The following is a 26,607-nucleotide window of genomic DNA, read 5'->3' on the forward strand; positions in this document are numbered from 1 at the left end:
GCGTCAGAAAACGATGACAGTTTAACTTGCAAACTCAACGCAGAAGGAGTTGTTCCGAGTTTTCACCCATTGCCATAAACTGGGCTCGAACCCGGCTCCTCTCGCTGCGAGGTGAAAGTGCTAATAACTCCGCCACCCCACCTTCTAAAATTCTAAATTGACTTTTTGTCCGGGTTTTTTTAAAAAAAATTGCTTTTTGTTTGGGAGTGAAATGCTGTAATGTTTTTGAAAAAACCCGGACAAAAAGTCAATTTAGAATTTTAGACATTTCGAAGGTAGCAGGAGCAATTGGAACCGACATATCGAATGACATTCTGGGACTTCAGGTATTTACTGAAGTTGGGGTGGCGGAGTGGTTAGCAATTTCACCGTGTTCGATCCCAGTTTATGGCAATCAGTAGCCCCGCCAGGATTTTTTCGCGAGTAGGCACTGCGTGATTAAGAGGCCCCCATAAAAAACTCCTTTGTAATTTTTGTTGTTCTTTAACTAGCCAAATTGTATATAATTATTTAGAAATTTTATTATTATTAAATCAACAAAATTTTTATTATTCTTAAATTAATAAAATTTTTATTATTATTAAATTAATAAAAATGTTATCATTATTAAATTAATAAAAAATTTATTATTATTAAATTAATAAAATTTTTATCATTATTAAATTAATAAAAATGTTATTATTATTAAATTAATAAAAGTTTTATTATTATTAAATTAATAAATTTTTTATTATTAAGTATATTATTTACAAATAAATATTACCAACTTTACTTTTAATCCAAGAATTCCACCCTACGATTACCTCTTTACCCAAATTCATCAACTACTTATTTAGGCTTGTCTCCCCCATTGTTAAGGGGGAAGACTACAGTGGCCATTGTCTAGTTTCGCGCTATTTCAAGCTGAACTATTTTATTGTTGTGTTTTAACATATTAAATTAATATTGATGTGTAAAACAGCCTCTTGTTTAGTGCTTAAAATAATTTTGACAATTTTAAATTTCAAAGTAATCTAATTATTACGTTTTAATTCGGACCCCCGGAGCTAAACACGTTGGGCAAGCGCCCAAACTACCCTATAGTAGTTGACCTTTTGAACAATAATTTTTCTCACTAAACTTGCTTTTAAATCATGACATTTTTTTTAAATATCTAATATTGCAATAAAGTTTCCCCTATTCCCAATATTGTTGGCGGATGTGTAAGTGTTCCCCTGAAGTGCTAAATCTTGTTGGGCACATAATAACTTCCACGTGTGTAGAGGGGACCTCTGTTTCTAATAACGTCTAGTCTATGGTGGTCGTTAACCTGGCAAACTATTGATCCACGGGATTTGGATTCCATGTAGTCTAAGTACATTTTGTAGGCTAGTTGGTGAGAAGATTTGTTGGAAGTGAAGTGTTCTTCGAATTGTGTCCCCATGTTTTTCCAATCCGAAAATCCCTTTAGAAATGCAGTGTTTCTACTGCCTAAAAAATGACGGCAACAAAAACAATACACTGCATCCTTTGCAACTGAATATTCAATCATTTGATATTTGTCATACCAAGAAGAATTGAAACCTCGATTTTTACCGCCAATTAATCTTTTAGGAAAAGGATTTACTTTAGGCTGAACTGGAAGGCAATCTTTATCTAGACTAATATCCAAGTTGTTCAACGCGTGTAAGCCCATTTATTTTGAATTGGACACGTTGTTTGATGTATTTTGTGCATGGTTAGAGTTGGGGTTTGCAATTACTTCTGCAATTTCTCCTTCATGAGTCAGTTCCATTTCCATATCAGTACTGATGTTTGGAAGAACTTCAGCAGTATTACTAAAACAGTGACTGTTATCGGTCTCCAAGGATTCTAAACCCTTTCCCAATTCTTTAACTAGGTTTTTCTCAGAACTATAGTTATGGCTTTGCGCCGACGATTTCAAAAAACGTGCCATTGCACCTTTCTGATGTTCCCTTTTCCATTTTTCTCATTTTTGGGACCCAGATAAAAATTTTCTGGTACTCATATTTGAAAATGCTACTATAATATACTAATAGTGAAATAACCTTAAAAAGGTTTAAGAAAATAAAGCTTAGTTAAAGCTATGTAGTCTTCAAACAGACTTTTTAATAATACCAGCTATATCAAAGCCCTGAAAAAAGCGGTTTGAATATTTTTTCTAGAATAGCTAATTAGCCTTGAAAAAGGCTTTTTGAATAATTTAGCTAGAATAGCTAATTAGCCTTGAAAAAGGCTTTTTGAATAATTTAGCTAGAATAGCTAATTAGCCTTGAAAAGGGCTTTTTGAATAATTTAGCTAGAATAGCTAATTAGCCTTGAAAAGGGCTTTTTGAATAATTTAGCTAGAATAGCTAATTAGCCTTGAAAAAGGCTGTTTAAAAATTAGCTTAAAACAGCTAAATAGCCTTTAAAAAGGCTGTATTGGCAAATTTAGTCTCGGAAGAGACTTAGAAAAAATTTGACTGGGAGAGAATCGAAATTGAGAACTACCTGTTTGTTCAGGAGCAGAAAACGAAATGAAGAAACGCCCGTTATCTGGGACAAGTCTGACCACCGAAGGTCTAGGTCCTTTCTCTACGAATAGTGGTCACTGATATCACGTGATTTCTCAAAAGGGACAAGGAGTAAAAAAAAAAAACCTAATCCCCAGGACGCTCTCTATTCAAAGTAGTGACTGGTACGATGCTTTACGCTTCGACTTCAGCTCCGCTGGGATTCCCCTTCATTTAAGCGTTGCAACGGTTTAAGTCCTATTAAAGAAATCCAGTTTCTCACTTTATGCCCCCTTTTGTAGAATTCCTAGAAACTAAGCTTATGTTTATTGTGTTGGTTGGAGCTATGTTATCACTGAGGCGAACAGGTGGTTTTTTTTGCTGCTTTCCTTGCACGACGGACTTCCCCGTCCCGGGCCAGTCTTTTGTCATATACTCTATATCAATGTTAACAGAGTACACTACCAAAAGCAGAAACCACAGAGTTCGCTGCCTTTGTTTGTGTACTCAAGTAATATTGTTTTCGAGTATAGGTGGTTCAAAAGGGGTCGTTTTGTTAGGGCCATTTAGGACTCTTGGAAATTGGATTGAATGGGAGTTCTTTTTTTAGGGGGCTAGATGACCAATTTTTAAAAATAAAAAATTTAAAAATCACATTTGGAGGCCCCAGAGGCAATTTTTTTAAACTTTTAGAGGCCCCTAAAATAGGCCTAAATTTTTTGAACATAGGCACGTGCCTACTGCTGGCGGGGGCACTGATGGCAATGGGTGAAAACTCGGAACTCCTTCTGCGTTGAGTTTGCAAGTTCTCTCCCAGCTGGTTGAAGGGGTTTCTCCTTCCATAAAAACTTGATGAGTTAGTGTAGGGAGCTGTTGGCTCGCGTGGCATGAAGGGATTGCCACCACCCTCCTATGCATTGTAACCCAGCCACCTGAATTAATGGCTTTAAAAGTCGCTTGATGACTTAGGCCTAAAGTGGTGCCTTGGGTGATTAGCCTTGCTGATTATTATCTATTTCTTCCCCAATGTATAGTAGGATACGCGACGGAAGCTAAAAGATACGCGAACTATACTAGCAGTAGACGGATAGGGTAATAATAGGCGCTAATATTAAATAGTCATGAGCAAGATTAAGACTAGTAGGGATGAAATGCCATTTCATTCATTGCTAAACAAAATAAACCCACTTACTGACATCGTTCGTGCGGGGGGGGGGCGCAGTGCCCCCCAACCGCATTCTCTATAATCATCGTGAATGCATATAAAAATATCACCTAGTAACAAGTTAAATCATACCTACCGACATCGTAACTAGTGAAATAGTACCTTCTGACATCGTAACTAGTTAAATCGTACCTACTGACATCGTAACTAGTTAAAACGTACCTTCTGACATCGCCCGGCTCCTAAAAATATGTTGTGTAGACTCCTAAAAATCTAGTATAGTTAGCACATCTTTTACTTTGTCGCGTGTCCTACGGTATATTGGGGCAGAAGTAAACTAATATAGTATAAAAGCAGTCGTATCTTATAGCTCCGGTGTTATGATTGTAATAATTTTATACCGACGGCCGACGCTCTGCTCCCATTTCAGGTTCCATCTTGATTTTAAGTTTAGAGCGCCATCTCTTGAACATAATTCGAAACATTAAGCATAAGTATTCTTTTATAAACAATTTACTTTTTATAAATACGTTATATTTTATAATATTAAAGCAAGTGTCGGCTCGACGTCAAGTAGCTCTTTTTTCAACAGATGCCGCTATCGTCGTTATCAAAACAAGTTAGTTAAGCTACATTTTTACCCAAAAGGCGGGTATTTACAGGTACCGCTCGCGTTGATTGGATAGTTTGTAAATTGGTCAATGACATAAATTACAGTAATTTTAAATGGGATATATAGTTTAGGTTAAAGCCCACTAAAAGAAGTATAAGTTGTCTAAATATAATACTCTACAAAGGCTCTCTGACGACGTTGTCATTTGGCTATTTTGAATTCAACTCCCTTTGATGGCACTACGCTCTCCACTAAAGTCGCTTTTTTTCGAAGAATCGGATAGATTCATGGCCATCTGTAATAACAGGGGCCTTTTCATAATACGGGTGGCAGTGATAGAGCCGACAGTTGCTTTAAAGGGACTTTGAAGGGGGGGGGGGGGGTTGAAGCCCATTTAAAATAAGTAATTCGGCCGCCGTTCGTTGCATTTACAAAGTTACACTCTGACGACGTTTTTTAAAATCGACTTCCGACCCCTCACACCCCCTTGAAAGTCCCATTAAAGGGCAACGCAAGCTCTGTGGCAAAAAAAAAGAAAAAGCACCGTGCTTTTTAACCCCCTACACCCCCCATCGGTACTAGCGAGACCACTCACGAGTTTACAGTAAACTTCGCACTTTGCATACACGCAAGTGAGTTGGAATTTGTGTGACTATGTATGCAAAGTGCGAAATTTACGGTAAACTCTGCGTGGTCTCGCTAGTACCGAGTGGGGGTGTAGCAATGGGGTCTCGATCGAGAAACGGTTTGAAAGAATTTTTGGATTGCCTCCAAAATTCGTCTGTTGCTGACGTCACCCAGATGAGATCCCATTGATTTTCAATAGGATCTCATCTCACCGACATCACGATGTTCGTTAGCAACGAAGTTACCGACCTTAGCCCTTAGCAACCACAGCTTATCGAGGCAACCTTTTATAGCCTAAAATTTACTAACCTTGGGGGTGTAGGGGGTTAAAAAGCACGGTGCTTTTTCTTTTTTTTTGCCACAGAGCTTGCGTTGCCCTTTAACATTTAGTTTTATATTTTCCAAAAGTAATTTAAAAGAAATTAGAATTTTGCAAATTCGCTATTTGTGGAAGTTTACTTTATTTATACTTTTTATTTCGCCCAAGAAATGATAGCATCTAAGGCTGACTAAAACATAAATTTGGTAGTAATACAAGGAAATAGAAACTTTTAAGGTTCCAGATTCTCCCTTAGGTCAAATTGGTTCTTGACAGCGCAAAATTAAAATTTTCAGCTTCTCCTTCTCACCATTATGAGCTGGTCTGATATTTCCAAAGGAGTGTGAAAACTCATCAAGAGCACTCAAGATCACACAGCGGAAAAAGCTATTAACATTATTTGTAACCATTGGGGAGAGACTTTCTTCAGGAGTTGTTGAAACTGTATAAGGTTCAAATAAAATTGCATATCTTTACCATAAACTACATGTTTCATACATATTTAGACAGTAAAAGCCTTTCAAACCTGCAACTGAGTCTGTTAAATAGAAACCTAGGAAAGTTTTAAAATTCATTATAATAATGTTAATATTAATCTTAATTCCAGTGGAATATATTCATAAGACCTGCATCTCATGATTAAACTACAAAGACGATATTATTACAGGTTTATAAAAGAAACATGGTTACTGAAATAGTTGGTGGTGACACATGTACAAGGATATATTATTTATTAAAATCCACTAGATTAAGAAACAAAAACATAGCAATAAATGCAAAAATATTTTATCTTTGATTTGTGCAAAGATTTCATCCATTTACAACTTGTACAAAATAAATTCCAGTTTACTTGTTGCTTAGATTTGACAAATTTAGTTCATGGCCTGCCAAATTAATTTTATATTCTAAAAGTCCATTCAGAAGAAAGTCAGGAGAAACCACTGGAACATTATTTTTCTTGGCGTTCTTGATTAGTGTTTCATCTTTTTCACACGAAATAACAAGATTTTTCTTGCCCTTTCCTCTAGGCATCTTTGGTAAGAACTAAAACATAAATATCATTCAATGAATCAGAATGTGGTAAATTGAAAAACTTGAGTTTTTATGACATTAGAATTGAAACAAACCAAACTTCACAAAACCATTCTAGCTAAAAACCCATAAGAAAAGCTTAAGTTAATAAAATACTAGCTCCTTATAAGTTATACCAGGAAACTATGTATGCACTTGGAATGTTTAAGGAAGACTCTAGTTGGTCTGAAGATTATCACTAGGGATATTTTTATAATATCAGTAACGGCCAATATCGGCTTAAAGGGACTTTCAAGGAAGATGTGAGGGGGTCGGAAGTTGATTCAAAAAACGTCACTGAAACGTCATCAGTGTAAATTTGTTAATGCAACGAACGGCGACCGAATGACGTATTTTAAATGGACTTCACCCCCGACAGCTCTCCCTTGAAAGTCCCTTTAAGTGATGCCGATATTGACCAATACCTATATTATAAAAATATTTTCAGAAAAAAATTTAACGCATTGGTAAGTGTACACTCTGTTCAAAAAGTCTTTGCCCGTGGGAGATTTCGAACATTTTCACCCGTCAGTTCTTGTATAGTTGCATCAAGTCGAAGCGGACATCGGTAAAAGATTAATAAAATGTTTAGCTACAAATTGGCCAAAATCATTTTCTGGATAGACTTATAATTTGGCCAATTTTGGCCTAAAAGAGGGGGTGTCAACTTTTTTATTTTTGATCTCAGGTCATTTTAAACCTGATTTTCGTGCTCTCCGGGGTTGATTTATATTTAGAAAGTGTTGGAATTATTCAAATCGACGCATTGGTTCAAAAGATATTCACCAAAGACGTTTTCACAGAAATTGAGAAATATCTAAACATCTCACCAAGCCATTTAAAATAATAAACGTTGGCGGGTTCTGTCGCCATCTATTGTTCCTAGATGTAATCTTTTTTGTTTAATTCTAAATATGTAACAAATTGAAGGTTAACATAAATAATTTCATGTGCTCATTTGAGAAACTAACAGGGGCGACGCCAGAAAATATTTATATTAACCTTCAATTTGTTACATATTTAGAATATTTATTTAGATATTTCTCAATTTCTGTGAAAACGTCTTTGGTGAATATCTTTTGAACCAATGCGTCGATTTGAATAATTCCAACACTTTCTAAATATAAATCAACCCCGGAGAACACGAAAATCAGGTTTAAAATGACCTGAGATCAAAAATAAATAAGTTGACACCCCCTCTTTTAGGCCAAAATAGGCCAAATTATAAGTCTATCCAGAAAATGATTTTGGCCAATTTGTAGCTAAACAATTTATTAATCTATTACCGATGTCCGCTTCGACTTGATGCAACTATACAAGAAATGACGGGCGAAAATGTTCGAAATCTCCCACGGGCAAAGACTTTTTGAACAGAGTGTACTTTGCAATTATTGTTTCTCGATCCCAGGTCTACTGGAATCCATATCGGTTACATAACTAGTGATCATATTTTATTTGATTGGTCGCACCATGTATGCTAGACTTCAAAAGCTAGATCATACCTTTTTTTAGACAGGGGGTTACGAGTGTAAACAAATAAAAAACAACGATATTAGATTTGTGATAGAAAATATGTATCACTTGATACATTCAGATATGCTCTCGAAAACTTTTTTTATGAAAAATTAGTATAAAATGGTACGACAGTGTACTGAACCGTCTTTTACAATGATTTTATCATATACACTACTGTTATGATAGATAACTTACGAGGAGTGTACCCGAGGTGTAAATCACCGATTTTGATGAAACTCTGGGGGTATGTAGACCTTAGGGTAACTTGAATTTTCACTAAGGGAAAAGTTACGCTGGGCTTCCGTTTTGCTATGGCAACCGAAAATGTTTTTGACAAATTAAAATGAAAAAATATACGTTTAAAAAAGCATGGGATTTTCTCGGTTTCAGTACCATGTGAAAATTTTTGAAAACTAAAAAAAATTAAAAATTTAAATTTCACTACAATGCTAAATTTGAACAATTTTGGGTGAAATTCATCAAGTTTGGGTAAACTTAAACCAAATTTGGGTAAAATTGAGAAAAGTTCATTGAATTTGATAAATAAAGGAATATTTGCAAATTATACCTAAATAGGGTATTGTCAAATAATTTTTTTTGGAATCGACGAAAATTGGCTAAATTGACCAAAATTGGGTAAAATGACCTAAAATGTTTAAAATTGGATAAAATCGGGTTTAACCAACTAATATCGTCTAATATGGGGTAAAATGATAAAATTGGGGTAAAATTATAAAATTTGGGTTAAAATAATCAAAATTCGTCCAAATGACAAAAATCGAGTAAAATTGTGTTAAAACAACTAATATCGACTACAATTGGGTAAAATTATAAATTTTTGTGTAAAAAAACTAGATTTGGGTAAAATGACCTAAAATGTTTAAAATTGGATTAAATCGTGTTAAACAACTAATATCGTCTAAAATGGGGTAAAATTATAAAATTTTGGGGGTAATTTGAGAAAATTGAGTAAAACGGCCAAAAATTAATGAAATTGAATAATATTTTGGGGCTAATTTGAGAAAATTCAGTAAAATGGCCAAAAATTAATAAAATTGAATAAAAATGTGTTAATCCAACTACTATCGGAGAAAATTGGGTAAAATGATAAAATTTTAGTAAAACTATAAAATTTGGGTAAAATAATCAGACTTCGCCCAAATGACAAAAATTGGGTGGAATTGCTTTAAAACTACTAATATCGGCTACATTTGGGTAAAACAGCCAAATTTGACGTTGAAGTATGTTTTTTCATAATTGGGGTATTTTGGATGTGAAGGAAAGGGAGGTTTTTAACGAGAAAACCTTCAAGGTATAGTAGTTTTCGCTATTAATTAGTGTTTAAGAAATTACAACAAAATCGATAAACTTTTAGTTTCTACTTAACCTTATTTTGTAGGTTTTCTTCAGTTTATCTACTTTTGGTCCTTCATCCTTTTTTTTAGTTTGACAGATTTATTGTAGCCAATTTAAATTGATTTAAGACAATTCTAGTCGAAACTTATTTAATTTTAGAAAATACTGCTCTTTAATGCAATTTTGTTCATTTCAATTAACTCAACGCGATTCTAGTCAAATTCATTTATTTAACCCCAATTCCAGTTGTTTAACCAAATTTCATTCATTTTATTCATTTTTAATCATTTTTTAGCTATGTGTTTGGCTGTTTTACCCAAATTTTATCATTTTACCCAAATGTAGCCGATATTAGTAGTTTTAACACAATTCTACCCAATTTTTGTCATTTGGGCGAATTCTGATTATTTTACCCAAATTTTATCATTTTACCCAATTTTATCCGATAGTAGTTGGATTAACACAATTTTATTCAATTTTATTAATTTTTGGCTGTTTTACTCAATTTTCTCAAATTACCCCCAAAATTTTATAATTTTACCCCATTTTAGACGATATTAGTTGTTTAACACGATTTTATCCAATTTTAAACATTTTAGGTCATTTTACCCAATTTTGGTCTTTTTACCAAATTTTGGTCAAATTAGCCATATTTTGTAGATTTAAAAAGAAATTATTTGACAATACCCTATTTAGGTAAAATTTACAAATATTCCTTTATTTATCAAATTCAATGAACTTTTCTCAATTTTACCCAAATTTGGTTTAAGTTTACCCAAACTAGATGAATTTCACCCAAAATTGTTCCAATTTAGCAGTGTAGTTGAAATTAAAATTTTTAATTTTTTTTTAGATTTCAAAAATTTTCACATGATACTGAAACCGAGAAAATCCCATTCTTTTTTAAATGTAGATTTTTTCATTTTGAGTTGTCAAAAACATTTTCGGTTGCCATAGCAAAACGGAAGCCCAGCATAACTTTTCCCTTGGTGAAAATTCATGTTGCCCCAAGGTCTACATACCCCCCACCCACCCCTGAGTTTCATCAAAATCGGTGATTTACAACTCGGGTACACTCCTCGTTAGTTAATATCAGCTGTACCTATATCGGTGCATCCCTAATTATCACAGAAACATGCGTGATTAACAAGGTAGATTTTTGGTTGAAGTGTGCTAAGCTAAACTTAGTGCCTGGTCGACATTAAGCCTTGTCTCAAATAGAAGTTAACTTACCATCTGTTCTTTTCTTATGTGGAACTAGAAGAGTTTCACAAGAATATGACCAGAAGGAGATAAAGGGGAAGGATGGCACTGCCCATATGCTAGAATGCTTTACGAGTGTAACAACAGTTCGACCAACCTCGTATTTCGTGATTTTTTCTAATTGGCTGACAAGCGTATGCCGTAATGATGACATACGATGTCGTCAGAATCGTCAGCTCACGTGATTCACTGACGTCGCGAAAGACGCGAAAATAGATTGCTATAGCGGCGAATCTTAGTAAATCTGTTCAAGTTGATTTAATGTCGCGGGGTAAAAAGGTTTAAGTCTACCCAAGTTAATATAAAGCCAAGTCAAGTTAAATTTTTAAGTAAATACGTGCAAACAGACGGCTTTAAAGTTCAGGAAAGCGATAGTAAAAAGAGGAAACTAAACGATTCGGTAAGCCTTGTTTAATAACTAATTTTCTAAATTTGATGCTGACCAAAACTAGTCCTTAGTTTCCGGTTTTAATAATTTAATTATAAACAAATACTATACTTTAAAAGGTAATAGTCAAAACTATTAATAGTTTTAATTAAAATCTGAGATAAAATACATACCTCCAGGTTTCCAAACAAACAAAGTCTGCATCGTCCAGTTACTCGAGTCGACTTAAGCAGACAACAAGGCGGAATTGTACCGCGGAGATCTCTCGGGACTACGTTTTTTTTGGGAGTAAATTGGTTTGAAAAACTGTGTACTCCCGCCATATTTTCGCGCCATTTTGAGGTTGGTCGGACTGCCGTTACAGTAGAGAACCCTTGTGTCATCCTTCCCCTTTATCTCCTTCTGATATGATCAATTCTCAAATATTTTCAGTATGAAAACTAATAGGGATTTCTTTAATTCATTTTCTGGTAAGTCTTTCTTAATAATTAATGGGATTAAACTCATCGTTTATTTTTAATTCAAATCCAAGCTAAAAATCATAAATTATTGTGCTAATGATATTTTCCAGAGTTAATATCCTTCATTTTCCTCCTTAGTGCTGGCAGCCAACCAATGAATCTTACATTCAATGTAGTTCAAGCTTGGCATTTTTTTGCCACTTTCACAGCATGGTGCCAATGGATTCTTGGATATTCCAAGAGTATACATAGCTTCAATAAATTCAACATTTTCTAAATGAAAACTCTGCATCAGTATATGCAAGACACTGGCTTGGTATTACCTATTAACATTTCTGGTTTCTTAGAAGTGAATACAAAAGGCCAATGAAAAACATAATTTAATAAATTAATGTTTTTATTCTCTAGTTGCCGAGTAAACTAATAGTTTGTTTATATTTTACAATCAACGTAGTAGCAAAATCGCTAAATTGAGATCATTGAAACGATAGCTGTACTCTCCTAGTCGCACTCACGCTTGACTCATAATTTTACATAATGGTTTTTGAGGTTATATTGCCGATAATTTCACAAAGAGGTATTAGACAACTAGACTCAGGCTCAGGTAAAATAATTAAATTAAAATGGGCTGAGAATCATATCTATTTTGAAGCTCTCAGCTTGGACTTTATTTTGGTACTTCTCAATTATAACTAGGATATTTCACCATGTACTCAGACTCATCTGAGTCTTCTCATCTTCAGACTCACTAACACCATGAGAAATATACAATACTTTGCGTGCGAAATTGAATGGGGTTTTCACAATTTTGAGTACATTGTAAGTACTCGATTTTAAACTTGTGTTTTATTTCAAATTTAAGAGGAGCCCATGCAGCTATGTTAAAATCAAAACAACATGGTGCACTTTAACACCTCCAGCAGAAAAAATACACATACAGTGTAAAATAAATTAACATAAAAACCCTTATATTTAAAGACAAAAAGACATAACCAAAATAACTTACTTTGGCCCCAGCAGCTTCAAGGATGTCTAAAATAAAATAAAAAAGTCAATGATAATTGTTTAATCTACCTGACAAAGTTAATTTTAGTAACAAGACTTATTTCCTAAAAGAGCAACACTGGTGATAAAATTTCATTACATTAGCTTTCAAGTTCTGTGAAAATAACGAGTCAGATTTCCTAAGGCATTACTGGAATTTCACCCATTTATTTTAAACACTGAATTGGTACTTAAACGCTAGCAAAAGTATTTATATTATTAGATAATTTTTGTTTTGAATCATCTGTTCAACATAAACTAGTTTTTTTGTTGTTGTAATGAGTTATAATAAAAAGTACTGCTACTTCATGGAATTTAAAAAATAATTTTATTAAAATAAAATGATCGGGAGCTTTCGGACCGTAGTCCTTCGTCAGCCGCTACAATATTCTGATTAATGTGATTATACGATTACAACATTACCCCTGGTGTTCAATTGTTTCACAATATTATTTTTTTAATTTAAAACCCCCCAACCTTTTATGTTTATTGACCCTTCCTCTAGATTTAAGTTTCCAGTATCTCTGATAAAAACAGCTTCCTTAAAACATCTCTTATACCAAAGTCCTTCTTGACATAATACTTTAGTTGAGTCCCAATCAATATCGTGCTTATTTTCTTTTTTTATGTGCATACCTAAACCGTTTTTTTCATCTAGTTTTCTTACACAATTCTTATGTTCTTGTTTTCGTTTTAGTAATTGTCTTTTAGTTTGTCCTACGTATATTTTTCCACAATTACATTTGATTTCATATACAGTTCCCGTTTTTTTCATTTCATCAGTTTTCGGTTTATTTTTTATTAACTCTGTTTTTAAAATATTTATGGTTTTGCTGACTAAATTAATATTTAATTTTTTTTATTGCCTTTGAGTTTTTTCAGTTATGCCACTAACGTAAGGTAGAGAAATGACATGTTCTGGTTTATCTTTTTTTATATAATTTTTTACATTGTGATCGTTAAATATGTCATTTACCAATTCTTTAGGATAGTCACTGTTTATAAATTGCTCTTTTAAAATATTTTTATCGTCAATTGGGTCATCTGATAAATTCTCGATTCTATTTTTAGATTTAAATTTCCCCTACCTCTGATAAAAACAGCTTCCTTAAAACATCTCTTATACCAAAGTCCTTCTTGACATAATACTTTAGTCGATAATAATATTAATAAAAATATACAATTCACCTTTGAAGGGGAGAAGGATCCATGTTTACCATTTTTGGATATTCTAGTACAACATAAAAACCAAATTATAACCTGTTTAATGTACCAAAAACCTACCCACGCTAGACATTTTTTACATTTTCAATCGTCCCATAGAAAGAATATAAAAATCTGAATAATAAAAACATTTAAAAATAGAATCGAGAATTTATCAGATGACCCAATTGGCGATAAAAATATTTTAAAAGAGCAATTTATAAACAGTGACTATCCTAAAGAATTGGTAAATGACATATTTAACGATCACAATGTAAAAAATAATATAAAAAAAGATAAACCAGAACATGTCATTTCTCTACCTTACGTTAGTGGCATAACTGAAAAAACTCAAAGGCAATAAAAAAAATTAAATGTTAATTTAGTCAGCAAAACCATAAATATTTTAAAAACAGAGTTAATAAAAAATAAACCGAAAACTGATGAAATGAAAAAAACGGGAACTGTATATGAAATCAAATGTAATTGTGGAAAAATATACGTAGGACAAACTAAAAGACAATTACTAAAACGAAAACAAGAACATAAGAATTGTGTAAGAAAACTAGATGAAAAAAAAACGGTTTAGGTATGCACATAAAAAAAGAAAATGAGCACGATATTGATTGGGACTCGACTAAAGTATTATGTCAAGAAGGACTTTGGTATAAGAGATGTTTTAAGGAAGCTGTTTTTATCAGAGATACTGGAAACTTAAATCTAGAGGAAGGGTCAATAAACATAAAAGGTTGGGGGGTTTTAAATTAAAAAAATAATATTGTGAAACAATTGAACACCAGGGGTAATGTTGTAATCGTATAATCACATTAATCAGAATATTGTAGCGGCTGACGAAGGACTACGGTCCGAAAGCTCCCGATCATTTTATTTTAATAAAATTATTTTTTAAATTCCATGAAGTAGCAGTACTTTTTATTATAAATCATTACAACAAATTGAAATAGAACCATGGAACAAAATTTTAAAAATCAAGATAAACTAGTTTTAACAGTAACTTGTTGGTTAGCTGGTTAACCATGAAAACCATGGTTTATTAAAATAATAAGTTTTTAAATCTTGTTTTTAACTTTGTTACAATTTAGTCAAAATTATTATTATTATTACATTTTCTTAACAAAAAAAAAACCAACAATCTTCGTTTCTGACAATATTTTGGTAATAATCAAAATCAAAACTAAATTTACAAATAAACGTTTTAAAGCGAAACTGCTGCCCAGGTAGCAAAGCAACGTTGCAATTTGGTTAAATTTTGGTTATCTGGTTGAAATATCGTTATGAGTTATTTTTTCAACGTTCTACTAACGTTGAATTGTAGTTTATAAATTTAACTGTTTCGAACCAAATTTTCCAATAACCTTCTTAACGTTAAAATAACGTTGTTTTTAATCAATTTCGTCCAAGTTTATTTTTAGACGAAAATATAACGTTTCTTTTTGGTTTTGTTAAAAACTATTTTTTCATTAAGGATAAATAACCATATAAACGTTCTTATAGATACTAATTCAACGATAAAGGTTAAAATTTTAACTTAATACTTTAGTATATCGTTGTTAAAAATACTACAGCAAAACCTCTAAAACTTATTTTTGGTCTTACAATTTGTCATTTACCATATTTTCAGCCGAATTAAGTTGCCTATTCGTAATTTATCCATCTATAGAAAAAATTCATTTCATCCCCTAGCTCAAGCATAGCTCAAGTGATGTGTTATAATAATTAATTTTATTCTCGGGTATAGAAAGTGATTGAACACTTTTTGTACCCCGAAACGGGATTCTAGATGTTACAATTGTAATGCGCGTAGGAGTGTGGTGGCACCGTAGCAAGCCCTTCATGCCACGCGCACGTGGACTAACAACTCCCTATACATGCGACCAATCGAAGTCGGCTGTGGCTCTGCACAGGTAGAGATTATCTAAAGTGAAAGTAAAAGCTGTACCTACGCATTTGTATTATAGGCAGTGGTAAAAGTATCGCGCCATTAGGCAATAGGCATTAGCACGGTCGGTTTTAAACAATCAATAGATAGTGCTGTAATTTGAATGAATATGGTAATTATAAGTATTAAATATATTAGCAAGTTAATGATAAGCTTATAAAACATTAATAGGTATTTACTAAATGTCATTTGACATGATCGCTTAGTATTTAATAATGGATTATCGTGACCCAGCAGTTAAGCCTTTGTATCACTTTCCAAAGTCTCATTTGCATTAACAAACTTGGTTTAAAAACTATGATTTTATGAATTTATTCAAGCTATAAATCAGTTCACATTGTATGCAATAAATTAACTTAGGTTCAATTTGTTTCCATGCAATAAGTTTAAAATTTAGAAATGATACTTTTTATTTGAATGTTGAGTATTGAAATTGAGAAAAACTACATTTTTCTAAATCTTAAAAATGAATTATTATTACCAAGGCTATATTTACTGCTAATCTTGAAAAATATAGGCCATCACAAATTCATATTATCAATTAAAAAGTTTAGCAATAGACAGTTGTGACAAAAAAATTCAAATATTTAGCTCTGATTACATGATTCTTGGTACGCGATACAGTGGGTGAACAAAATACCAGTGTATTTAATGTGAAAATTTTAAATTCTGTGATAAAATATAATTCCCTTCCCAAATTGATGTCTCTACATTAGTTCACAATGTTTGCATTAAGTGATTTAGGAAAAAAAATTAGAAATAATGCTTTTTAATTCAATGTTGAGAGTTGAAATTTTGAAAAATTCTACATTTTTCTTAACCTTAAAATATGGGATTATTTTTATTAGGGCTATATTTCCTGCTTATCTTTAATACTATAGGCCACCGGAAATTCATATTATTAATTTAAAAGTTTAGCAATAGAGAGTTGTGATAAAAAATTCAAATATTTAGCTCTGATTACATGATTCTTAGTATGCGATACAGCGGGTGAGCAAAATACCGCAGTCTGTATTTAAAGTAAAAATTTCAAAGTCTGGGGGAAGATATAATTCCATTATCAAATTGATGTCTCTACATTAGATCACCATGTTTGCATTCAGTTATTTTAGGTAAAAAAATTAGAAATAATGCTTTTTAATTCAATGTTGAGAGTTGAAATTTGGAAACATTCTACATTTTTCTTAACCCTAAAATAAGGGATTATTTTCATTAGGGCTATATTTACTGCTAATCTTAAATACTATAGGCCATCGCAAATTCACAATAAAAAAGTTTTGTAATAGTCAGCTGTGGTAAATAAAAATCAATCTTCATCTGCAATTCTGCAGTTTGTTTATATTGATAGAGAAATTTATATTGCTTAGTTAGTACTAAATAATTTTGAGGAATGTCATTATTGTTATATTTTGAATATTTTTTTCTGTTGTCATTGAGTTAAGGTGATTTGTGTACCTTTAATAATGAAATAGATTTTGTAATACCATATGTTTATGCTTTTCAAAATTGGGATTTAAGATTATCTCCAAGTATATTTGATTAATTTGAATAAGATTTAAATATTTAGGAAGTAACGACAAGTAAGATTAAACTTTTTTAAGATGTTTGACCAAACTGATGGAGATTTTAGATTCAGTATTGCAATAAATAGCGTGTATATTTTCCGTAAAAAGCGATTTGTGATATTTTAGAAACAAGGGAGATATTATATTCGCTGTATACATCGAAATTAATATTTAAAATTCGTTAATTAAATGCTTAATTTCAAATATTCTCGATTATTGGAAATACGATTTAAGTATTTTTAAATAACGTACATTCAAGTTTTAAGTAGATCCAATTTTTTATTTTCCAAAAAAGTGATTTGTGTTAATCTAATTAACTGATATGTTTTAGTAGTTCATATTGCATTGTAACCCAAAAGTTTTATAAAAAGTACAGTTCTTTCTTTTCTTAACTTAAATTTTTTCCAGTGTCTGTTTATATTTTTATGGCTATCAATAAATTTTTATGTGAGAGATGCATTAAATAAAAATTGATCCATTTCGGAGATCACGCCTGCTCTAATTAGTATGTAAAAGGCATACATTCTAGTATAAGAACGACGTTATTTTAACTCCTAAAATACGTTGATTTACAGTTGGTTTCAATTAGAGCACTAACGTTAGAAAAACGTTTTATGGTAATTTATTGAACGTTTAATAAACGGTTTTTGTATAACGTGTTATTTACGTTGCACAAGTAACGTTACGATTAGAAAAATACTAACGTTAACTAAACGTATTTCTAACGGTTTTTTTATAGTATAAATCACCGGACATGATCTACGTTATTATAACGTTTGATTTACTACTATTTATCAACGGTTTTAAAACGGTTTTTTAACCACATTTTGCTACCTGGGTGGTCTATAGTTGTTTGTTGGCACTGGCAATGTGTTGGGTCAAGGCCCATAATAAAACTTCGAAATCGACTAGGCACAGAGAAAGCATCTAATATTGTGTTTTTGTTTTTTAATGAAGATTTAAGATGTTAAATAGAGCTAAATTAGTGTAAGCCCTTTTAAGTATAATCACAGAAAATAAAAAGGACTTTAAAAAGAACCAAAAAAATAATAGAAAATCCTTTCAAGAGTAAGCGCATTTGAAACTCTAATGAAAATAAGTAACACTCTTTTTAAGTATCGATGAACCTAACCCTCTTCTCTATAGCAAATAGCTTAAGCTATTGGTGAAATAAAAAACTGCTTTGCATTTTAATATTAAGCTAAGGGAAACACATAGCGAATAATACCTTAATTTTGGGATTATAAGGCCCTAAAAATTATTGATTAAGGCTCCTAATTTTTAGAGCCTTATACACCCAAAATTAAAGTTTAAAAGCTATTTATTTAAGCCAAGGCTTAAAACTAATATCTCATAAACCGAACACAAAGGTATCGGAAGAGCACAGGACTCCTGGTAAGTTACCTTTCATTTGTTCAGGAGATGGAAGAACGTTTGACGTCACATGAACATTCCAACCCTTGAGAAGAGGACTTTTAGAAGCTTTTTTAAGTGTGTCTTCCATTTTGAATTGATATTTTCCTTCTGCAACTTTATCTTTTAAGATATATTTTTCAAAATCTATGAATAAAATAACAAAATTAATTTTAAATTAAAAAAGATATGAATCTGAACACATACTTAACAATGTTCTCTCTTTTTTAGCTACTTCAATCCACTTGCTGTCGACAACAGGTAGGCCCTTAGCAACAGCACACAGAAGCTTACAAGTTCTTCTAAACTAAAATTCAATCATAAAAAAATTGAACATTTAATACCAAAAAAATTCTAGTAGATAATTCCAAATTTTATTTTTGAGCATTTTCTAATTACAAAAGTGACGAGAGTAGTCGCTTCAATGGCCGACTATTTAAAAGTAAAAATAAAACCATAAGTGTATAATATTATTTCATAAGTGTGACACTTCCTATTCTTCACATTCAAAAGTTTTACCGAGAGCTACTCACAAGACAGACTGCATTACGGGCTTCGTCACCATTTTGCGTCCTCTTGCTCTCGCGTCACACGTAGCCTTTTACAGCGCCTCGCTAGGGGGAGATTTTCTTCTTGTGATGATGTCACTACGTTAGTAGCTCTCAAGTACAATATTTCCCAAAGTGACAAACTTATTTAACAATATTATAGATTTATGCTAAAACCAAAAACTAAATCAACACCATGGCGAAAGAGAGGCGAACCTGGAGAGTGTGACGCGACCTTTGTACCTTCAAACGAGAGAAGTCGCTGAGAGAATAGGCTAATGGCTTGCTCCGTCTTACTCCTTCTCCGTTTTGGTTATAGCACTCGCTTAAGCGTTTATTCAATTTTTTTTATTTGGAAAACCCGACTAAAAAAAACCCAGACCAAAAAATTTAACAACCCGACCCAAGTCGGGACAGGGTTTAAAACCCGGGGATCCCAGACTTACGGGGTCAGGGTCCCCGTACGATCATTATAATCAAGGGCGATTTTCATTCCCCAAACAGAGAATGAGACATATAGTATGATGGCTGTTCAAAAAATTAAAACTTTGTACTGAAAATAATAGGGCAAGAAACAAATAATAAAAAAATTGATAGGAAATAGAGTTCTGGCAATCAAAATATCACTTTCAATAAATGATGTAATTTTTGCATCGAAAGATTTGCACACCTGCAAAAGTTTCATACAAATTTTATGAAATAAAAAAAAAACCATTTCCTCTCATATAAAGGGCGTATCCAGGATTTTATATCAGGGGGGGTTTTGAGGGAAAATTTCAAGGGGAAGTGCTGATGGAAGTTTCACTGATTTTTATTAGGCACCCCCCCTCCATCATAAGCATTTCGGTGGGGGGGGGGGCTGAACCCCCAAACCCCCCCTTAAATACGCCCTTGTCTCATATCATACTTTGAAAAACCTAAAACTCACAAAAATACTAAAAAAAGGTAAGACCCTCACTTTCATTTAGCTAGTACATAAAATAACTAAGCCATTCATATAATGAATATAGTAAATTACCAACCTGATCTGTTACTAGGTGCGTACAGGAATGAATATCAGATGTTATGGTACCACCAAGAGATTCAATTATCTGAAAAAGAAGATTAAACATACCACATAGAGGGTTGAGTTAACCAAATGGTTTGATGTTACATACTGAACTTTAATGAAGTTATATAAAGGGTACGTTCAGCAGTGCTCATCGAACTCACCGATTACTAATCGGTGACACCGGTTTCCTACTGTACGCTTTTTAGCGTTTCCTGTTTTGACATCACGATAGTCATCAGTTACTCACCGAAGTCATTGGCTGGAGGAGTCGGTTTTTCCAATGACTGATGTCATTACTGACGTTAAACTACTGTAAAACCTACGACATTTTAAAAAACACCGATGACTGAATAAAAGCGTTCAGCAAATTACAACGTCATTATGACGAAAAACCTCATCGGTGAAATATCAAATCCATCGGGTTTTTTCCGTTGACTGCTACTGAACGTACCCAAAGTATCATGAAAATCCTCAAATAAGTTGACATCAGAATTAAATAAACATTGTGTCATGACCATTATATCCTATTTAGAATTAATGTGACAGATGGTTTTCTGTGCATAAGGGAGTAATACATCCATCTATTTGTAATAGCACCATCTTTTCGCGAAAATAAGAATTTTGATTTAAGATCTTTATCTCACGGTACAGTAATTTAACAAACTACAATTAATTTAGACATTTAAATCATGAAACGCCACTTTAATTAAATTTGCATGAAATAAATTCAATATTACAGTAGCTAATTATCATGAGATAAAACAAGATGTTTTATCACCAATACAAGACGGTATTATGAAAATGTTTTTGTCTCACATAGGCCTAAAATGAAAACTCAATCACAAAGGAATTCTTGTGCTATATCAACTGATTTCATAAATTTAATATTTAACTTGTAGTGAACAAGGTTTTGTTTCAATACATCCCCATATTTAAACTAATTCATTTCTCAATCGCGTTACTGGTCTGGACGTAGTAGTATGTATGTGATCTACCTAAATTTTACCTGCCATGCCTAATTTCAACCGACTTCCCTCACAAGCTTCATATGACAAATGAGTATAAATATTGACACCAAAACTTTGATCTCTACATCTTAAGTAAAGTAAAGAGAGAAAGTATGGTACAAACCTTTTCAAACTTTCTATCTGTAAATCCAGTAAACATAACATTGAAAGCAGATTCTTTAGCCTTTTTCTCTGGAGTACAATCTACAACTTCGGAGTAATCAGGTGAAGCAGACCTCTTTCTATGAGGTTCCATTTTTGTACTTGAAACTGTATCAGTTGTTGAACTAAGAGTTGCATCTTGAGGTAAGGGAGATTTTTTAGATTTTGTGCAGCTACTGGTACTTTTAGTTTTTGACAATGTTTTTTTATCCTTTTTCGTTGTAGTGGAAGCAGCTGAAGAAATATGCTCCATTTTCAAAACTGTTTCATTTTGTACTTGCAGAGTGTTATCTAATTTAGAAGGAGTGGCTCTGTCTTTGCTCTTCACTATTCGGGAAGGGGAATCCACTGTATTGGCCTTTTCATTAAATTCTATCTTTGAAACTATATCAAAATTTTTTATCTTGCGAGTTTTTTTAGTTTGTTCTTTGAAATGGGAAGCGTTTATGGATGGACTCAATAATTCTGATTTCATTTCGAAACTACCAACATGATCCTGTAATTCCTTTTTATAAGGGGTTGTTAACGATGAAACTTTTTTTGGCCTACCGCGTTTTTTGGTTGTCTTTTCATCAACCTGTTTGCTTTCCATTCCCATTTCAGGTACTGGTTCATTGTCAGCTTTATTCAAATGCTTATATCTTGGTTTCTTACTTTTTCCACTTTTAATGAGTACTTTATCTTCAGATAGGTTCGATGCATGTTGATCTAAGCCATATTTATTCGACTGAGCTTCTGTTTCAGATTGATTTGCAGTTGAAGTAGTTGAATCTGAGATAAGAACAGATTTTTCAATTTTCTTTTTAAGAGACAGTTTAATTTTTTTCACTTCTTTGGCAGGGGCCGATGGAGTTTCTGGAAGGTTCTCTTTTAATGTTAATTCTTCATCCACAATTGAAGAAATAGTTGCACTGTTCTTTTTAGACCTTTTTCTCTTTATCGTAGTAAGATTATCTGATTGGTCATTATCCGTATCTGTATTTGTGTCCTTTAACTTCAAATGTGATGACTTCTTTACTTTTGTGACTTTGGATGTTTCTTTGACCATTGATTCAGAGATTTTGGAATCAGAAGCTTTAAAGTTATTGGTCTGCTTGGTTTTAATTTTAAGAAATGTATGTTTTATATTTGAGGTGGAAGAAACACCACTTTCCGGTAATTCAGTTTGTTTAGAAGCTTTTTTTGATCTACCATTTCTTTTCGGCAAAATATCACTTTCTAAATCACTAGCTAATGTCTCTTTAATCTCAGAGTCAGTTAATTCATCTGTGTCACTACCGCTATCTGATATACTTTTATTTGCGGCTTTTTTATTGGGCCTTACTTTAGGTTTCTTTATTTTCTTTTCACACATTTCCAAAATACTAGAATGATTTAACTCTTTATTCAGTTTACTTTTATTCTTATTCTTTAGACTAGAGACTTTTCCTTTCCCCGCTGCCTCTCCAGACTCATTTTTTAAATCTTTCTTTTTAGCAGTTTTACTTTTAGAGCTATTACCAGTAGTCTTGGATTCGGAATCATCACCTTCATTACTGTCATTAATGTATCGCTTGGGGGTTTTTCTTGCTCTAGGATTTCGTATTCTAGTGGCTCGCGCTGTAAATGTTTTTGGATCATATGGTTTGCCAACTTGGTTCTCAGCACCTTTAGCCATATCACAGAAGTCATCTTCAGCCTCTTGCGTAAATGATACAGTCAATTTTTTAATTCCTGGAATTTTGAAACTAGTGTTCAGTTCATTTGTTTGTTTTTTGGAGAGTGCAGGTGAAATGTCAGGTAATTCATCATCATCATCAGATTCCCAAAGATCTCTGCTTTTCTGCAATGGGCTAATTTTTGAAATATTGACTTCAGTAAGCCCACTTTTATTCTTTCCATCATTAACTTTTTTGATAATTATTTTGGGTGTTTCACTTTCTTTAAGAGAATTTGACATGCGTTTAAAATCAGTAAATTGTGCAGGAGATTTTTCAGTCATTTTTCCGAGGTACGAATCCTCAACAAAACCGACTGCGGAAACGCTAGAAATATTTAAACTCCTATTCTGTACTGGTTGTGATTCTGGACACAAAATATCACTCTCATTAGGACTAAATAGTTTTGGAGGGGATGGATCTTGTGGCATTAGGAAAGTTGAAGTTCTTTGATCTTCTTCAACTGAGTTCCCACTATTCGATGTTATCAAAGCCATATTGATGGGATTTTGACGTTTATAGTTAGGAGTAGCAGTAAAACTTCCACTGTCCTCAAAGTCTTCATATGAAATAACTGGCTGCGTAAGTTGATCCATGTCTATATCAGAATCAGACTTAACTGTTGATTTTTGCGCATCTGAATTAAGATCAACAAGTTTGCTTTCTTTAATGGTATCTTTCACACCATCTTCAGCAACAATTTTAGAGGAAATGACTTTGGATTTAATTGGTTCATTTATAGCTCTAGTTTCAGCAAAAAAATCAACACGTTGAGTTTCAGCCATAAGATTGACAGCTTCAGTTTCAGCCATCAGATTGACAGCTTCAGTTTCAGCCATCAGATTGACAGCTTCAGTTTCAGCCATCAGATCAGCTTCAGTTTCAGCCATCAGATTGACAGCTTCAGTTTCAGCCATCAGATTGACAGCTTCAGTTTCAGCCATCAGATCGACAGCTTCAGTTTCAGCCATCAGATCAACAGCTTCAGTTTCCGCCATCAGATCAACCAGTTGGGTCTGAGCAAAGAGATCTACAACAGCTTGGGTCTCAGCAAATGGATTTATAACAGGTTGAGTTTCAGCAAATATATCTGCTGTTTGGATCTTGACAAATGCATTAACAACTGGTTGGGTGTCTTTAATCATGACACGCTTTGGTACTACAGTTGTGAGACACTTTTCAGTATCTACTTGTCTTTGGTGTAAAATACCTTTTACTACTTTAGCTAGTCCTTCCTCTGGCACTTTTGTTGTATGATATTGATAGGATTCATTTAAATCATGGTTTTCATCTGAACTGCTTGATGAAGATTCACAGAGACTAGGTTTAGTATGTGACCGTAAAGATCCATTTTTAATACGATCCTTTGTACTAGTAATGGTAGTGGAACAAAAATTTGATACTAAAGGTGCCTTCTTTGGAGAGGTTAGAGGTTGCAACACTTTGTTGGCATTAGTAACTTTGCATTCATTTAGTTCTGCTAATAAATCTTCTGAGCTGTTAGAGGAAGAATCCTCAAACAAAGGATCTGACTTGGTTGATACATTCCCATCAAATATTTTTAAAGATGACTCATCATTACCAGATGCTTTTGGTAAGGTTCTTTTACTGGGAAAGTTGCTTTCTGAACCAGTTTCATCAGAGTCATCAACCTCTAGATTAAAATTTGCCAGAGATTTCCGATGATTAGACTTTTCCTGTGCTGATGATTTTATATTTTCCCCAGATGTACCAGGCAAGCATAACTGCAAATGTTAAGAAATTTAGAAACAAGAATGAAGGCTGATAATGAAACCCAAATATTTTAGTCAATGCCCTAATAGGATAAAAGCAGTTAAAAACGAATTCACTTTTGTAAATTGATAACTGATGTTATAAATTGGTATTATATAAATTTGGATATTAGCAAAACTAGTGTTCATACAGGGCCTCCTTTACCATTGGGCTAATAATGACTGTAGCAGCAGTATGCCATGTGCCAGTCGCCATTCCACATTTGAAACAATTTTAAATTTAGGTATTAAATGATATTGTTAGCATAACAAAGATTGGAACTGCATATCCTATATAATAAAACCAATTATGCATCTACATTCCAGTATTTTTAAAGCAAAACTAATGAAAATATCCTTTTGTCTAAAATATTTTAGACAAAAGGATATTTGAAGAAATAAGTTTACTATAGTAACAAAAATATTTCTGAAACCACATTTTCGGTTGCTTTGAGGTAACTACATAAAAATACAACAAATAAAAAAAGACCTAAGTTTATTTGGGTTAAAAATAGCTATAATATAAAAATGTCATTTTATTCAACAATGGTTTAAAAAAATTCTGGAGAGCTTCCGGCCGTAGCCCCTTCTCAAGCAGTGACTAGATACCAACTAATTTGTAACAAATTTAAGTTTTCATTCTCCCCAGTTTTGATTTATGGTTTAAATAATTTTCAGACGCTAAAAGAATTCCTTGGTGGAATCATGAGATCGGCAGACTTCCCAAAGATACTAGGAGGCTTTTTAACAAAACTAAAAGGTCGGGTGACTGGGTTTATAGCCACTCTTACTCTTGAAGGTTGGGTAACGTGCCTTCGGAGGCCTTAGAGCGAACTATACAATAATTATCCTATTAAAATATGATACTAATATTTCGTAGATATTCCCACCAAGGGAAGAGAATGCAACATGGCAGCCACTTTACTTTATGTCATAGCTCAATTTTTGACACTTCATTCGTCAGTCTCGAGCAGTGGCGTAAGATTTGGATATCTAGTGATTCCGTTCGCTGAAGAGCAAAATAAAAATTGACCCTCCCCGCTTATTTTCGAAACTATTGAAACCGCATAACTGTAACGGGGAGCTGTTTCGGGAAGCCTCGGAGGGTTTGTTTACGTTTGCAGTGCATTCATGAGTGGAGAGGTGGCGTGCCAGTCTGGTGGCGGTTGGCTTATCTAGGGTTCAACGGTAAGCGACGGCAGGCTCTTTTGGATGCTATATAAGTGATGTATAATCAACTATCTTAATAAGGCAATAAAAACATCCAATCTTAAAAGAACTAAGTTAAGTTTATTAGAATAAGTAGCAGCCTGTCAACAGCATGACTCAAGAGCAACTCAAAAACAAGAATACAGTGTTGCCAAATAATAGTGATTAGTGACGTCATGCTAAATCAGTTCAGTTTTCTAGCTTCTATGGCAAAACTATTAAATATATTAATATATTCAATAATAAGGAACATGCAGGAGGCCGCGGGTCATTGTAAATGCGGATGCCGATCAACTATCAATTTATCTCCAGTATTCTATGAGTTTATGTATACGCACTAAACGGCTGGTTAAATAAACTAAACTAAACGGAACTCAACGGTCAAACCTTGACTCCTCGAACCCCTACATAATGAGACGAAGCGTATAATCGTAGAACATGTGAGAGACATGTTGAAAGAAGGGATTATAAGACCTTCAATCAGTCCATGGGCGTCACCTGTCGTTCTCGTTTATCAGAAGGGAGACAAGATTCTGTTTTTGTGTAGACTGTTAATAGTGGTTTGTAGGATAAATTAACATACCAATTAAAATATCATTGATTTAATTTAGCATAATTAGTATTGATTAATCCATTACAAAAGTATAAAGTTATCACTGCCAAAGCTAGAGGACTACTGACCCACTATGCCTACTTCAGTGTT

The 26,607-nt window shown here is 33.1% G+C and overlaps 1 protein-coding gene across 1 annotated transcript in view; it reads right to left on the minus strand.

Moving 5' to 3' along the window:
• Positions 1-5,926: 5,926 nt before the first annotated feature.
• Positions 5,927-26,607, minus strand: part of LOC149933636 (uncharacterized) — a 39,549-nt gene continuing 18,868 nt past the window's right edge. Inside the window, exons 10-15 of the mRNA XM_090156235.1 lie at positions 21,189-24,668; positions 20,029-20,097; positions 18,666-18,765; positions 18,450-18,605; positions 12,280-12,305; positions 5,927-6,263 (exon numbers count right to left, since the gene is read on the minus strand). Of these exons, the coding sequence (XP_090012361.1) occupies positions 6,066-6,263; positions 12,280-12,305; positions 18,450-18,605; positions 18,666-18,765; positions 20,029-20,097; positions 21,189-24,668 (4,029 nt within the window). The 3' untranslated portion in view covers positions 5,927-6,065. The remainder of the gene's footprint in view (positions 6,264-12,279; positions 12,306-18,449; positions 18,606-18,665; positions 18,766-20,028; positions 20,098-21,188; positions 24,669-26,607) is intronic.

The sequence above is a fragment of the Leiobunum rupestre genome, chromosome 8 (assembly GCF_980474605.1).
Source record: "Leiobunum rupestre chromosome 8, qqLeiRupe1.1.hap1, whole genome shotgun sequence".
Lineage (NCBI taxonomy): Eukaryota > Metazoa > Arthropoda > Arachnida > Opiliones > Sclerosomatidae > Leiobunum > Leiobunum rupestre.